The sequence below is a fragment of the Spea bombifrons genome, chromosome 3 (genome assembly GCF_027358695.1).
Source record: "Spea bombifrons isolate aSpeBom1 chromosome 3, aSpeBom1.2.pri, whole genome shotgun sequence".
In the NCBI taxonomy this organism is placed as follows: Eukaryota; Metazoa; Chordata; class Amphibia; order Anura; family Pelobatidae; genus Spea; species Spea bombifrons.
Window position 1 is genome coordinate 100324020 of NC_071089.1, and position 17261 is coordinate 100341280.

The 17261-nt window shown below is 39.7% G+C and overlaps 1 protein-coding gene across 2 annotated transcripts in view; it reads left to right on the forward strand.

Annotated features, from left to right (window-relative positions):
• The first annotated feature begins 1104 nt into the window (after nucleotides 1-1104).
• Nucleotides 1105-17261, forward strand: part of WDR33 (WD repeat domain 33) — a 31676-nt gene continuing 15519 nt past the window's right edge. For both annotated transcript variants that reach the window (XM_053459053.1, XM_053459054.1), the window contains exons 1-6: nucleotides 1105-1329; nucleotides 1815-1883; nucleotides 2228-2332; nucleotides 2450-2545; nucleotides 2842-2993; nucleotides 14814-14911. In XM_053459053.1, the coding sequence (XP_053315028.1) occupies nucleotides 1126-1329; nucleotides 1815-1883; nucleotides 2228-2332; nucleotides 2450-2545; nucleotides 2842-2993; nucleotides 14814-14911 (724 nt within the window). In that variant the 5' untranslated portion in view covers nucleotides 1105-1125. The remainder of the gene's footprint in view (nucleotides 1330-1814; nucleotides 1884-2227; nucleotides 2333-2449; nucleotides 2546-2841; nucleotides 2994-14813; nucleotides 14912-17261) is intronic.

The following is a 17261-nucleotide window of genomic DNA, read 5'->3' on the forward strand; positions in this document are numbered from 1 at the left end:
TGAATTATTGTTCCAATGTATGATCTCTTATTGTGGGCTAAGGGATATTTTGTTATGCTGATTGGTATGATGACGTCATGTGATTGTGTTCCAGCTTACTATAGGGAAGGTTAGGTATGGCTAGCCTACAAAAATTAAGTGTTTACGAATATCAACGGCTTTCCATATTTGGACCCAATGATTTCAAATAAATTCTGAATGAATGAATAAGCATCACTGAAAACCAATGTATGTTGTATTTAACTGCTGATGTCAAAACTTGAGCCACTTTTGGATTTGCAATAGGAATCGCTGTTCTTATTCCTGTTTGCCTTTATTCCTGCTCTTTCATATTTACACGTCTACATTATGAGCATTTTTCGATTGAGGGAAGGTTGTTTGTATCATACTGTACAATCTACTGTCATACATGGTGCCCTAGTAAGAAAATGCTGCTTTAGGTTTAACGTAAACATTCATGAAATATGTTATTAGGCAGTCTAGTGTCCCACGCAGCTCCACCGATGAAGAATGCATATTCAAAGTACTCTTAAAGACTTTAATTTAAAAAACAGTTAAGGAGAAGCTGCAGTGCTCAGGCCTTCAGCGCTCTGATTTATCGCTCAGGTCTTGGCTTCTCAGTGCAGCCAATCATTGATTAAAAAAACACTCCTGAACTCAGTAGGTGTGCTTTCTGAACATGCACATGGGTGGTCTCGGCAGACCCCTGGGACCGTGCAGTGGCTAGCAGGAAATGTGTTTATCCAGACTCATCCCCCGGGAAAAGCCTTTTAAATACAAAAGTAATCCTAACTTTAATCAGCAGTACAAGAGGTATTTACAACAATGTTTTGCCGCTATATTGCAGATTGTTGTGGCATAATGTGGTTGAGCAGCAAGAAGTTATATAATACCGTGATTTTGTCATCTGCATACACGCAGAGTGGAGTGTGTACCACGACATTGCAACCTTAAAGCAACATACACTGAATTATATGGCAAATGTCAGAAGGGGCCAGTGGGTTCTGGCATGTGTTTTGGAAATAGTTGTACATCTTTCAGTATAATATATTAGAAAGTCTTCTAACGAAATACACATTTGTTTTTACAGTTTTCCGTATATCTCTCATTTTGTCCGCCTTTATCATGGCAACCGAAATTGGTTCTCCACCTCGGTTTTTCCACATGCCACGGTTCCAGCATCAGGCTCCCCGTCAGCTCTTCTACAAGCGCCCCGATTATGCGCAGCAACAGGCCATGCAGCAGCTCACCTTCGATGGGAAGCGCATGCGCAAGGCTGTGAACCGCAAGACCATAGACTACAACCCTTCGGTCATCAAATACCTCGAGGTACTTTATTTTCTGTACAGATTTCTGTCTACTTTAAGGTGTGGATTGTGCTGTGCACATTAATAACTATACTTCTTACGGAGTGCAAATCTCTAGTTGTGTTTTTTTCTGGTCTGCTATTCCACCTGCTTGTGAAGTATGTAAGCACTACACTAAATTGCTAAATTAAATGGAATTATTGTGCGGTGGGCATTATAATTATTCCTCTATCACATATTTTGAGTGGCTAATTCTGGGATATGTTGGGGTTTGTGGTTGTTTTTTTTTTTTTTTTTTTTTTTTTTTTTTTTACAGCTTATTTATATGACATCTGTTAACTAAAGTATAGCCACTACTCAAAATTGAAATCTTCTTGTTCACAATATTTTAGAGTGAAAGATCATAACACCTTATCTCTGAGGTTTGCGTTCTCTGAAAGCAGTAATGTTTGTGGGTATATTCTGCGAGTCTGCCTACCGAAGGTCTTAGTTTTGTTTTCTTCTCAGAATCGTGTGTGGCAGAGAGATCAAAGGGATATGAGAGCCATCCAGCCTGATGGTGGCTATTACAATGATGTGAGTATCTGCTCGGGGTTTCCTAAATGTTTATATACTGTGTTTAATAGTTCGTGGTTATCTTTTGCTCCTTGGGAGCATTTATACAGGTTTACTTGCATTTGAATGTTTGGTTTGTTGGGTTCTCCTACTGGTAACTTGCAGAGCGTGGACAAACCTTGCTCTAAAATACCCCTTCTGGCTTCTGTTTCCAACCTCTCTGTAATGATATCTGTGTGCAGTGCATCACAGCGTGCCTGTGATCTATAGAGATCTATATATGGTATATTTCTGCACAATTTATGCAAACAGCTCTACTCTTTACATTTTTGTGTTGGTCAAGTTCAGTCTGTCTTGTTTTGCAGCTGGTTCCTCCCATTGGGATGGTCAACAACCCACTCAATGCTGTGACAACCAAGTTTGTGCGTACATCTACCAACAAAGTGAAATGCCCGGTGTTTGTAGTCAGAGTGAGTATCCAGCATTAGGAATGTGACTGCTCTCGTGAGCACAGTGCCCTAATTGAGTTTATGCTCTGGGAAGAAATGTGTTGTAATACTACTTTGTAATATTTCTCTGTGTTTTAGTGGACCCCTGAAGGCCGCCGCTTGGTAACTGGAGCATCAAGTGGAGAATTTACTTTGTGGAATGGGCTCACTTTTAATTTTGAAACTATTTTACAGGTAAGTGCTGACATTAGCACTAGGCGTTGGTGTCTCACATTACTTTTATTTCACAATAGAATTTGCAGACCTGTGTGTACAGTCTTTAGCCCATACATTGTCCTATGATTATTTCGTTTTCGGAACATTTTACCTTTCAATTGTGTTCTGGGCCTGAAGTAAAATTACATGGTGAGTGTTGGTTAGTAGTTATGGGTTTCGATTGTTTGGAAGGAACAAGCATGCGATCCTATAGAGATGTGTAGACTCTATGGTATTAGTAAATTCGGCGCCCCCCTCTTGTTTACCTTCTACAGGCTCACGATAGCCCAGTCCGTGCCATGACATGGTCACACAATGACATGTGGATGCTGACTGCGGACCACAGCGGCTACGTGAAATACTGGCAGTCCAACATGAACAACGTCAAGATGTTCCAGGCGCATAAGGAGGCGATTAGAGAAGCCAGGTTTATAACAACTCTACACTTTTGCATAGTTTCTATGGGTATCCTCCCCAAGTGGTCTATATGTACTTCCAACAAATGTAGTGGGTTTCACTTTAGGATGTTATGGTGGGAGGGTTCAACCAGCCTTGTGCAGGATCTTCTGAACATTTATTTCTCCTCTACCTCTTGCACTAATGTAGCAATGTATATAATTTTTCACTCGCACTGTGTATGCCGAGATCTTTTCTTTATTAATAAAGAGTTCAGTATGTTTAATAGTCCGGAGATGCTAAATAAAGCGCGCATCCAAGTAATAAAAGCTGACCTTCTCATGCACATGCTAATAAAAGAAAGAAAATCTCCCTAAGTACAAAGGCTTTGAGAAAATAGTCACACACGGGGAAAGTTATAGGAGGTTTTTAGTAATGTCTTCAAAATACTACCCATTTCTTGGTAAATTACTACTTCACCTTTCTCTTGTAACACCGTGTTTGCATCAAAATAGTTAACAGATTTCCGTCAACAATGCCACCACAATCTGAAAGTATGGCATATCCATACGCATCTGGATATTTACATTCATAAATGACATGAGGAGACAATTCTCTGACACATCTCAACAAGAATCCCTTGAATTATAGTATTAATGCTTTACACAAAGACTGTTTCAGCTCTGCAGATGTTATCCTTGTACGTGTTCCTCTTGACATAATGACTTCCAGGGCATACTTTGCTACATGAACATAAACCGGCAGATTTTAGAGCACCGTGTAATATGATGGCATTATACAAGTCAATAAATAATTAAATAGAGCTGGATGTTGGCAGGCACAGCAGTTGAGATTAAAGGTTGGAAGCTACATCTTGACTGTTGAGCGGGTAGGTCCGTGTTCACCGTGGAGCATTAGCAGACGCTAGATTCCATCTTCTCCTTGCATTAGGTGGTGGTTCTGTGGCATTTTCTGTGTGGATTGTTAGCAGCTAGTGCTGCCTCTGCCTGTTTGTGGCATTCTGCGAGGACTTTAGTAGGACAAAGTGTGCAATCCGTACGACAGAAATTGAAATGAAGTGTAAGGGTCAGGCGTTGGTCGGTGTGGAGAAGGAAGGTCATAGAAGACATACGCCAGTCAGTTTGGATGGTTGTGAGGTGAGTAAGTGGTGAGGAATAAAGTTTAAGAAGGGTGCAGTTTGAAGGCAGAGTTTGAGGGTTTAGTAGCTTCCTCTTTGGAGGAATAAACTTAGCAGTTCAAAGATAAGAAGTGACTGCAGGGAATACCCCTGATTATTTCATGGTGGCATCACTGGGGGTCCCAATAAGTTAAAATGTTTTACTAGTTTTTTCTTATTATATACATGGTGCCAGCTAAATTTCTAAACATGCCAATTTCCAATATGAATACCTGGGTGGTACATGATCATCCAGACTGCCTTTGATTCTGTCCCGGGTCATGCAAAGGGCGTCCTGTGGCATAAACTAACGGACCTCCCAACAACCATATTTGTAGTTTTTATCTCTATCCTGGTTTCCTGATGGTGCAGGGATAATCGACGGGTTAAAGCATACATTTTCACTTTAAAATGTTCCTGTTAAAGTGACACTTTGCCATTTTAATGAGGGGTCAATCCTGGTCTGGCAGCACTTGATCGTATTGACAAGCACTAACAAACAAAAAGTCTTAGTGGCCTTAATAGCTGACAACTTTATAAAACAGGTTTATTTTCCTGGAGTCTCTTAGTTTAGGCTAGGCTTGCTAGCTATGAAAGTAGCAGGGTGCACTTTATCAGATATCCAAAATCTTTGTTTTTCATCACTTTTTCCAGTTAGTATTGGGCTTAATGAGTGATAAATATAGCTTGTGAATACATCCAAATTTAGAATTGAACTCCTGAATAGAATGATTCTGAAGCACAGGCAATTCGTGCCAACAATATCAGCTACGTTTGTTATTTAAACCACCTGTTTGCTCGCCATCAGAGACAAGTCATTTCTCTGCTTTGGTAGCCATGATTCTTCTCGTTTCCTGTATTTACAATATGGCTTTCTGCCTCGGCTGTCTTTAATCTTCCTATAATTATTGCGCTTATGTTTCTAAAGAGTGCCAGGCATGTAATTATTATAAACTCATGAAATACGTACAGAACGATGTCCCCCCTCCGAAACCACCTAAGAAAATACTTACCGCACATTCACATCCAAGCCACCTTTCAGTGAGGTAGTCAACTGCGGGGTGCAGCCCCCATTCTCTGACGGCCGCTTGGACACCAGGAGTGATGCTTCACGTAGCTGCCTAAGCCGTCACATCTGGAGATACGAGGGGCAACAGTAAGGATGTGTTGCTGCATTTATACCATCGGAACTTTCAGTAAAATAATAAATGAGTAGTTTTCAGTTGTGATTTTAGACATTCTTTCGCTATTTTGACTGGATATTGCAATGTGTCTTTTAAATATTTTTGTATTTTGTAACATAACTTTGTGCTATGTGCCAGGCAGTCCTTTCCGTAGCAAACCCGTTTTGTGAATACTTCTTTTTTTTTTTCTGCTGTCTTTATTCAAAATATATACAGTGTATGTATGTATGTGTATATATATGTATGTGTGTGTAAATAACCCCAACTTCCTTAGTAATGTCATGTATGTGCAGTTTTTAACATATTAACTGGAAACATAGCTTTAAAGTCTATCTCTAGTAATACAAGATCTTGAAATTGTCAGCCACTGATTCCAAACAGCAATTCTTTAATTTACTAAAGGGACAGTTTGATGTTCCATACAGCCTCGCCTAAGAAGTTTTTATGCTTTTTTTAAGTGTGTGTGTGTGTGTGTATGTATATGTATGTATATTTATGTGTGTGTGTGTATATATATATATATATAATATATATATTAGTATAACAAAATATATTCGAAGCAACAGTATAACATGCTCTGGCGATTCTGTGCACTGATTGGCTGGAAGTGACAGGAAAGCTCTCTCATTGCAATCACAGGTCTGGGGAGAGGGTCTCATTAGATACCCCCCCCCAAAAGACTCAATGATCGCTGAGCAAACGATAGAGTTGACTGGCAGTAAGTAAACCATATGTCAGGAGGTGTGTTCAGCCAAACACATCTCTTCCATGGCAAATGCATATGTGGGGGATTCTGAAGAACCCCTTTTGCATTTGCAAAGGGGTTAATATTTGTGTCTTGTCAACTTTGTTGGTAGCGCAAGGCTCTGCTGTATTTTCTTGTCACTTTTAATCTATTCAGCACCTTTTGCTGAACCTGAGCTTTAGAAGGATCAAGGAGCAAACATTTTGTGCGTGTGTATGTATACACTCACTGGCCACTTTATTAGGTACACCTGCTTAATTGGCTGATTAGCGGTTTGTCTTAAGCAATCACATGACAGCAACTCAATGCATGTAGGCATGTAGACGTGGTCAAGAGAACTTGCTGAAGTTCAAACCAAGCATCAGAATGGAGAAGAGAGGGTTGTTGGTGCCAGACAGGCTTGTTTTAGTATTTCAGAAACTGATGATCTTCTGGGATTTTCACGCACAAACATCTCTAGGGCTTACAGAGAATGGTCTGAAAAAGTGAAAATATCCAGTGAGCGGCAGTTATGTGAACGGAAATGGCTTGTTTAGGTCAGAGGAGAATGGGCAGACTGGTTCGAGATGACAGAAAGGCACCAGTAACTCAAATAACCACTCGTTACAACCATCTCTGAACACGCAACACGTCAAACCTTGAGGCAGATGGGCTACAGCAGCAGAAGACCTCACCAGGTGCCACTCATGTCAGCTAAGAACAGGAAACTGAGGCTACAATTCGCACAGGCGCATCAAAATTGGACAATGGAAGACTGGAAGAACGTTGCGTGGTCTGATGAGTCTTGATTTCAGCTGCGACATTCAGATGGCAGGGTCAGGCTTTGGTGTAAACAACATGAAAGCATGGTTCTGTCCTGCCTTGTATCAATGGTTCAGGCTGGTGGTGGTGTAATGGTGTGGGGGACATTTTCTTGGTACATTTTGGGCCACGTAGTCTCAATTGAGAAATGTTTAAACGTGACAGCCTAGCTGAGTATTGTTGCTGACCAGGGGTGGCCCTTTTTATGACCACTATGTACCCATCTTCTGATGGCTACTTCCAGCAGGATAATGAATGCACCATGCCGCAAAACTCAAAATGTCAAACTGGTTTCTTGACCAAGACAATAAGTCCAGTCACCTCCAGTCACCAGATCTCAATCCAATAGAGCACCTTTGGGATGTGATAGAACGGGAGATGCGCACATGGACCAAAATCTCTGAGGAATGTTTCCAGCACCTTGTAGAAAGAATACCAGGAAGAATAAAGGCAGTTCTGAAGGCAAAAGGGGGCCCAACCCGGTACTGGCAAGGTGTACCTAATAAAGTGACCATGTTTGGCTTTTGTTTTTTTGTTTTGCTCTTGTTTTTGCTGTATTTAGTTTCACTCAAATAACATAGGGCTTTGCACTAGAATGTCTCCAGAACAATGGCACTGATGAAAAAGCAAAAACAAGTCAAGCTGTAGGTATTTACTGATTTGTGTGTTGATTTGGAACATGTATCATTTCTTAAGGCAACAAAACCTCCTTTGTGTCACATGACTACATGCACCGATCAGCCATAAAGGTTATGACCACTGACTGTGAATAACACTGATAATCTTGTTGTTATGGCACCTGTCAGTGAGTGGAATATATTAGGCAGTAAGTTAGTCCCCAATGCCCATGCTGACCCCTCTCCACTACCAAAAGCACCTACAATGGGCATGTGAGCATAAGTACTGGACCACGGAGGGTGGCCTGGTCTGATGAATTTATTTTACGGCTGGATGTGTGTTCGTTGCTTACCTGGGGAACGCATGGCACCAAGTGAGATTCAGAAGTGTAAACATTTTGCAACATAAGTGGTAGAGATACTGAGATATGTGCACATGGCTATCCTGAATATAAGACTAATTGTGTAGACTTTTTTTTTTATGTTCTTTTTCGAGAGATTTCCCACTCTCATGCATTACTACCTTGTACCTTGTGGGCCAGTCCAACTCAGACCAGCCCCCATTGGACAATTTAGGACCTGCCGGCAGGGGGGAGGGTTTAATTTCTCTTTTTTTTTTGTGGAACATGCATCAGACAGGGGTTCTCTTGGTCCAGATAACTTCTGTACCTTTTCTATAACTCACAGAAACGCCAAGGGAAAACAAATGTACATATAATTCATATGTCTGTACCATTTTGATTGCCCGCACAGAAATTGTTTCAGAAGATTCCTATGCTAACATTCTACTCAATGCGTGCAGCTAATTTCTGATGTATTAAAACATATGCCAGCACATAATCCTGCCTTTTCCTAATTTCCTTATAGGAATGTTTTAGAAAGATGACACTGTGAGGTTTCAATCTAAAAGTGCCCCAGTTATAGTGAACCGCTTCACAAAATAGATTGGTTTTTATGAATATGTATACAGTAGAGGCGCTGGAAACACCAATTCAAGGAAACGATAGTATAGAAGAGGCAAGTGGGTATTTAGGAGTAAGGGGGTGCAATGATGCTAAAGAATAAATCCCACAATCTTAATCTTGCAATTTTGTTGTAAGTAATACGTTGGTTTTTGTTTCTTATAACAGAAGAGCAGGGAAACTTACTAATACTTACTATTACATGGATATGTCTGGTATTCCAAGTGTGGTTTACAGACCGTATATCCAGTGTTTACTTCGGTTGAGTATGACCTTTTCTATCCGAGATTTGGACAAGGTATTAGCCTGATGCACTGGTATAGGAAAGGAGAGTATTGTTAAAAATAGACCAGTTTTGCTATTTGTGACAATACACTACATCGCTTAAAGATGTTTGATGTTTGCGGTTTAAATATGTGTATCACATTGCATGCTGCATCAAATGATGCGATCAATGCTCTTTTCTGATCTCCAAGATGGTTCCAGGTCATAACTCAATTCTTGAGGATCAAGGATAGGTGAGTACTCACTTGAAATATACAGATAGTGGCTATTTTATGAAACTTTGATAAACATTGCATATTCCTAAAAACTGTAGCACAATAACAAATTTATATGAAAGTATCATGGGATTCTCCTTCATGGCCTCTTAACCTTAGTGAAAATTAAGCATAGTTTTAGTGGGGGGAAAATGGAGGTAGGCAGGGCATGGGTAGGCCAGAATAAGGATACAGACTAGGATGTGTTGAGAAAAAAAATAGTTTCTATTGAAGACCTTTTTTAATTGTGTGGCCTTAATATATAGTTTGTTAATATGATACAATAACTAAAAACTGTTTCGAAGTAGCAATGAATGATTGTCGAGACTATTTTCTGATTACACTTCTCATTGACCCCCCCCCCCGAAAATGGTCAGTGACAGCAGAATCCTGTAGCACTAAGGTGCTCACCAGACATTAGGGCATATTCACTGAAAGAAGATCTGTGGTTTTAACTCATGTCATCACTACATCACTAGCAAGTTAGTCAAGAACCTTTATGGATTTGACTGTATTATACAGGGCCAGCAACCCTCTTCCTCCAGCAGAAGTTCACTGGAGCTGGCTCTTCATAATGTGTAGTGAAGTCCCAACTCTCCTGCAAACTCTATCTTTAGTGAATAGACCCCAGTAAGCGGCGATGACATGAAACATTTTACCTCACTACTTAAAAAGTATGCATTGTAAAAAACAAACACTCTTCTCCTCGCAGAAGAAATTCATGTGTTGGAACCTTGAAATCACCATTCAACTGTATGCTAATATTTCAATGTATCTGTGTGCTTATGTAGACGGTTTCTTGTGACAATTAAAATGGCAAAGCCAAACCACTTCCGTTGAGTTTATCACCAAGTAAAAATCCCATGATGGCTGCTTACAGCAATTGCTGTGATGTCATCAAATAGCTTAAGTAGGAGAAAGTTGGTGAATTGAGTGAGTGGATCCATGTGGCTGAAGGTTTTTCTTGGAAAATATAAAGTACACAGTCAACACTTGAAGCCCATAGTTTTTCTCATTTTAAATTATATGAAAAGAAACTCATTCCTATTTGACACCTATGCATGTGAAAAGTAATAAGAGAATACCTTTGTTTTTTAAGCTATGAAAATTGTTGAAAGCAAAGCAGCCACTAGAGAGAGAGCATATTGATTAAAGGGGTAAGCAAGCATAGCCTCCCTCCTTTTAGCCAAAATTATTAACAGACTTGAGCATAGTTTTTTCAGTCTTGTCCCTTTGTAACTACAAATTTAAACTTCTAATGTTTTTTTCATGTTCTTCAGAGAAAGGTTGTGGATTCTTCAATAGCTCATCACAACAGAGCTTAGTTGGATGTGGGTTTAGCCCAGTTTAACCTCAACAAAGCTTAAAATTGTACTTGGTGCCTTTAACAAAATGATGTGCCCTCAAACAAATTTAGATACATATTTTGATTAAAATTTCTAACCTAAACCAAATAACATCCAGAAAGACTGAAATTGATTGGAGAAAGGTTATTGGCCTCTCCCCATTAGCTAGGTTTTTCTACTAGATATCTAGTTAGAGGACTGACATAAAAGGCATATTTGAATGCGATGGTTATTTCGACCACCCTCAGGATTTAATACTTATTTATGTATGCAGTTCATAAGTTGGAAATGTTTATTTTGCTGTGTAAATGTAAAACATATTATTGCCCTCCCCACAGAAAAATCATTTTTTTTTTTTATTTTTTTTTTTGGGCTACCGGTCTGAATTTTGATTCAGTGAGAACTACATTTGAACTGTAGAGGTACATATGTAAGGTACCAAGCTTTTCCAGGTTTCTTAAATGTTGGCTCTTTGCACCACCACAGGGAATTTGAAATGAAGATGTGATTGATAAAGTGCAGTCTTTCGGCTTTCATTTGAGATTTTTTACAGCGCAATAGTTTGAATAGTTTAGGAATTATAGCACTTGTTATATGTAGTCCTCTCCTTTTCAAGGGGCAATTGACTGAGATGCTATTTTGTGGCAAGGTGTGGGCTGTTGCCTCATTTCATTAGCGATTAAGCAGTTAAAAGGTCTAGAGTTGATTCCAAATGTGAAATTTGCATTTTGAAACTGATGCTGGGAACTCTCAATATGAGGTGCAAGTAAAGCCGGCCATCATTATGCCGAAAGAAACCAAAGTGGCAGCATGAACATTAGGAGTGGCTAAATCAAGGTTTTGGTACAGTCTGAAGAAGGCACGCACTGATGAGCTCAACCACATGAAAAGGTCTGCACAGAAGGCAACTGTAGTGGATGATGGCAGAAATATTTCCTTGGTGAAGAGAACCCCTTCCTAGCATCTAGCTATTTCAAGAATACTCTCCAGGAAGTAGGCATATCATTGTCCATAATCAAGTGAAGACTTGAAAGTAAATACCTCTGGGTATACCACAAGGGGCAAACCACCAATAACCCTCAAGACTAGGAAGGAACGATATTCTTTGGACAGATGAAACTAAGATCAGCCTAAACCTGAATGATGGGAGGAGAAGGGAAGGAATGATTTATGATCCAAAGCATACCGCATCCTCTGTAAAACACAGAGGCAGTGTTATGGCATGTACATGTATGGCTGCCAATGGAACTGGGTCACTAGTGTTTATTGATTAAGTGACTGCAGACAGAAGTAGCAGGACAAATTCTGAAGTGTATAGCGCTATACTATTAGCTCAGATGCAGCCAAATCCTTCAAAGCTCATACGCCGGTGCTTCACAGATGGACAATGACCCAAAACATACAGCGAAAGCAACCAAAGGCAAAGAAGTGGAATAATCTTCAATGGCTGAGTTACCTGACTTCAACCCAATTGAACATGCATTTCGTTTGCTAAAGCCAAAGGCCTGGCAAAGCATCGCCAAGGAGGAAACCCAGAATTTGGTGATGTCCATTTGATGCAGACTCCAGGCAGTCGTTACCACAAAGGATTTTCAACCAAGTATTCAGAATGATCATTTTGTTTGATTGTTAGCTTTCCAATTGCTTCTGAGCCCCTGAAAATTGGGGGCTATGTGCGCGAATTGGTGTAGTTCTTAATGGTTCTTATGATATTGCTGTTAAACCTCTTGAATTAAAGCTGCACTTCAATCACACGATTGCTTCATTTAAAATGTTGTGATGTTACAGAGCCAAAATTATGAGAATTGTGCCACTGTCCAAATGTTTATGGACCTGACTGTATCCAATATGCATGATTTGAAAGATAAATGAAGATTTGTACTCTAAATTCAGTTTCCAAAAATGTATGAAGTTATTACAAATGTATCCAACATATATTTCAATCCACGGCATTTTAGACAGGTCACTAGAGAAAGTGGCCTTTGTTTTCTGTCACATGCAGCTGCAGGAGAAAGTATGAACCCTTTGGAATTACCTGGATTTCTGCAGATATTCATCATTAAGTTTGATCTCATCTTCAGCTAAGTCACTACACACGGTCTCCCTCCTCTCCCTCACACCACTTACCCCAGGCTCACCCAAGATGCTCTAGTACCATATGCCGATACTCTGTCATACAGTGGCACATGCTCATTTTAACACCATACTTACACGTACGTCCATGCATACGCTCTCTAACACTTAGAATTTGTCGGCAGATGACGATCATTAGGTCTATCTAGTCTGCCCATTTTTCCTGATGTAACTTAATCAGTCATTGGTCTTGCAATAGATTCAGGATGAATTTATGCCTGTCCCATGCATGTTTAATGTACATCACTTTACCACTTCTATCTACCACCCTTTCAGGAAAATAAAACGTCCTTACATTACGTTTTAAAAACAAAAACCATTTTCATTCAAGTTTCTACAATATATAGATATAGAGAGAGAGAATATAGCTAACACTTTTTAAGTCCGCACTAACTAACCCCACCAAGTACACAATATAAATAAAAATAAATACATATAAATTAAATCCCTTAGAGGAAGGTTAAAAAAAATATATAAATAAGTTGTATGTGAGAGAGGCAGAGGATAGAGGCCAAGACTTTGCTTTGTCATCCATCTGTTTGTATTCATGCATGTGATTTTATTGTAGAAATACATGCATTGACATGCGGGGTATCTGCTGTAGACTGGCATGCCAGGTACGTCAGTCCTTCAGGGGCATCTTTTCATGCTGTGCCTGGTACATCATTGGTCGTGACGGGGTTAACGCCATACACAGACAGGCGTACTCTCTCTCCCATTATACATGTAGCTCACACACGTCTCCCTCCCAGTCCTTCCCCATTGCTCTAACCTTTAGTGGAGCCTTGTTTTCCATGCCCCTTGCACTCTCTGCTCGCCATATGACCTTGGAGTTACATGACCTTGCTTATCGCCTCATTTACCATGTGCCTGAGTGCTGTGCACCCACTGTAGCTTGCCCCTGATTGTAAAGGGTTAGTTACAGCCTTGATATTGACTATAAAAAAAAATTCTGTTTAATGGAGACAATTTTACCTCAAAAGGAAAATAAATTATCTTTTATGAAGACATTCTATGTAAGAATGTTAGGCCATCTGACTTCCATTAGGAGCTAAATAGATGTTGGGTGATCCAACGGGGCAACTACCTAAAGCCCACGAGTAAATCAACAACTTAATGGTTTCAACAGAAGAAAATACCCCTTCCACAGTGAGGATGCATCCACTGTTCTTCCACAAATTAATTTTGCTCTTTGAAACTTGGCAATGTAGAATATCTGATTTGGCATAAAAAATATGAAGAGGGTCAATAAATATCAGTAAAATTAAATATCAATTATGTGACTTACCGTTCTGAAGAAAGTTTCATAAAGAAACTGGGAACGAGAGGAAGTTTACAAACTCATCAAATCCAATGTTTTGGTTATTTGTTTCCCCAGACTGTAGAAGCAAAGGGTTTAATCCTAATTCATGATCTGAAACATTTCAGCAACTTTTCTATCAGTGTGGTGTGCATTGGATTTTTTCTGCGGTTTCTTTTTTTTTCAGGAGTTTTTAACCCCTTAATGACAAAGCTCGTACATATACGGGCTCAAAATGCATTGTTTTCAATGGGTTTAGGGACCGCCCATTGTCCTTAAGGGGTTAAGTAGAATGTCCACCCCCAAAACCAAAAAATCACATAATTGCTGTTTGCACTAGAAAATTGGCATTTTAAATAATTTTTGACATTGGTTTAATAAATCTATATGACTTAAATCATAAATTGGACTGTATGTTGAGCTGAAACCTCTTACCATAAAGTGGTAAATATGAGACTGGTTGTTTGTAATTTAATATGCAAAAAGCTTAAAAGGCATCTACCGCTGTCACTTATTAGCACTAAATTCATATCCAATAGCTTGTGCATTTTTGTTCAGTCGTCCTCCTTGTATGGAACATTTAGTTTAATAGTATAACGTGGAAGCGAAGACTGTGGCACACGGTGGACAAACTAGCTTATCTAGTCAAGTTACTGTGCTGAACATCTCCTTTTTCACCCCCCTTGCTTAAAAAGGTTGCCTGACCTTGCGCAACAATGGTAGGGTAGAGAAATTAATGAGGAGGAGTAATTCCTAAGAACAAAAAGTTAACATGGCTTCTCTTATCTGCAACATCCTCAACAGATCCACTGTAAGCAGATGGCACTTTTGTTTTAGTCTCAGGACTAAGCTGAAGACCTCTAGTTAAGGTTTCTGTAATGGAACTACACAGTTGCAGAGTCTAGAATTTAGACTCTAGTAATATTACCTAGGTCTGTCTAACCTGGTTCTCGGGACACTACAAGTTGTCAGTGTAATATCAAAGGGGAGGATTGCATGCCGATTGAATTTCTGACTTCTCCAATGATGCTTGTCTCCGTGTAACAGTTTTTCTCCAACGGACAATAAATTTGCCACCTGCTCAGACGACGGCACAGTTAGGATCTGGGATTTTCTCCGTTGTCACGAAGAAAGAATATTAAGAGGTAGGTAATTTTGTGAAAACTCTGGTTACATTTGTCGAATAGAGAGTAAAGTGTCAGACATCTTTTGAAGTACAAATTATATTTTTCTAGTAATTTGTTTCTATCCTGGTACAACCTTATTGCTGTTGCTAACAGATTCCATAGGCTTTGCAGACAATTAACTCTACATATAAATATTAGGGATGCACTTGGACTAAAACCGAAACCGAAAATGAACCCCCCCCAACACCATGTATAGGAAATATATATATATATATATATATATATATATATATATATATAAAATAACACACACACAATAGGTATATGATTGGTAACAGCACACTCCTATCATGCCAAGGCAAACAGTACATGCTGGAACCTGGGCATGATAGGAGTATGATTGCTGTTAGCAATCATACCGTATTGGCTTGAATATGGTCCGCACCCTTAAAGTTTGGTGCTATTTTAAAGAAAAAATATTTTTCAAGTGCCTGCAGCGGAGGTTGTCTACGCGCATAGCCGCAGCCGGTTAACATCTGCGCGATACGTGTAGACAACCTCTGCTGCCAGCACCTACGCCGGGGTTTCTATGGTGGAGCACCGGAAGCTTATGTCACGCCGGTGCTCCACTATAGAAGCCCCGGCGGAAATGCCGGCAGCGGAGGTTGTCTGCCGGGAAGGAGGATCCAGGTCCCTTGGAGTGCTGCGGGGGATCTGGATCCTAACCCTGCTGCAGGCTAAAACAACCGCATGAACCGCATGTCCCGGGCGTCGGGCGATATGAAGTGCGCATCCCTGTGCTAAACCCCAAATATAGGCCGCACCCCTCTAAAGTGTGGGGAAAAAGTGTGGCCTATATTCGGGCCAACACGGTATATTTTATATAGCAATCACACTCATATCGCGCACAAGCAGCCAATACATACTGAAACCTGGCTAGCTGCCAGCACAGATAAAATGCTGCCCAATTAATACATCCATGCTATCACACATATTCATTCATTTACTCATTCACAAACATCCATTCACTCGCTCATGCCCTTCATCACGCATACTCGCTCATGCCCTCCATCACGCATACTCGTTCATACACCAGATTATTTTGGGGTGTCTTGTTTTTTGTTTAGTTCGGCATTTTGCAGATAATGCCATTTTCGGCTGATATGATTCGGCCACCGATATTTCGGTGCATCCCTATAGTAGAACTTTTTTTTATCCTACTTAACGTCTTTATTTTAAATTTAATGCAAATTAAAAGGTTTTTTTTTTGTTTTTTTTTTACATTTGCTTTATACAAGTATTCACCCCAGAGTTGGTACTTATTAGAAGCACCTTTTGATAGCATGTACGTTTGCTGACCTTTCATTTCTGGATCTTGCAATATTCCAATGGTGAAAGTACAAGGACTCAAGGGACCATTTTTACAATTCTGGGCTTTGACTGAGCCATTCCAAAATCTTCTGGTTTCTGGTTTAAATTATTTTAGAACAATTTGGCTGCACATTCAGTAGGTGGAGCCTTTACTTAAATGCTGGGTTCCTTGCAGACTGAAACAAGTTGTCTTCTAAAATTGCCCTCTATCTGGCTTTATCCTCACCAAAGGACTCAGGACAATGGAAAATACCATCCATTTGCCATCCATTGTCACCTGACCAAATGATCATGCGTGGAAAAGTATGCCATATGTTTGCCATGTCTCCTTCATGTTGGGTTTTCATATTTTTCTTCCAGCAATCCTTTTCTCAGATTTGGTACCATATGTGCAAATATACGTTGTGACTACACATGACACAATGGCCTTATAGTTACACTGTATGTTGTATTTCCATGATATAAAATGTGGGGAGGTTGAGTGGAGGAGTGAATACAGCTACGAAGTACTTTGTATAAGCTTGTATATGAAGCTTTCCAATAAAAACAAACATGTAATTACCTTTGAAAAGTAAACCTGGTTTATTAAAGTTGATGTAAAGTGAAAAGAGGTACACAAAATGGCTGGCTACAAGAAAAATAGATCTCCTACATAAAACAGACATTTTATAAGGAACCATGTTGGCAGGAAACACTACTCTTATCAGCAAATCCAGGTGCTCATAGGTGCTGTTAGAACGCTTATTTGTTGGATCGGTGTTTAAATATAGGTCTTACATGTTATTTTGGGTTTTTTTTATTGTGCTATAACATTAAGAGGTATTTGTAACTTCATATTCAAGAATGACTGTGAAACACAAATTAACTACACATGGCATCCCCCCAAAAGACAAGGATATATTTCAAAACAGTATGGCTATTTTTATAGCCGCTGCAACTCAGGAATACAATTTTGATTTTGATGGCACATAAATCATTAGTGGAAGCGTAGAGCAGG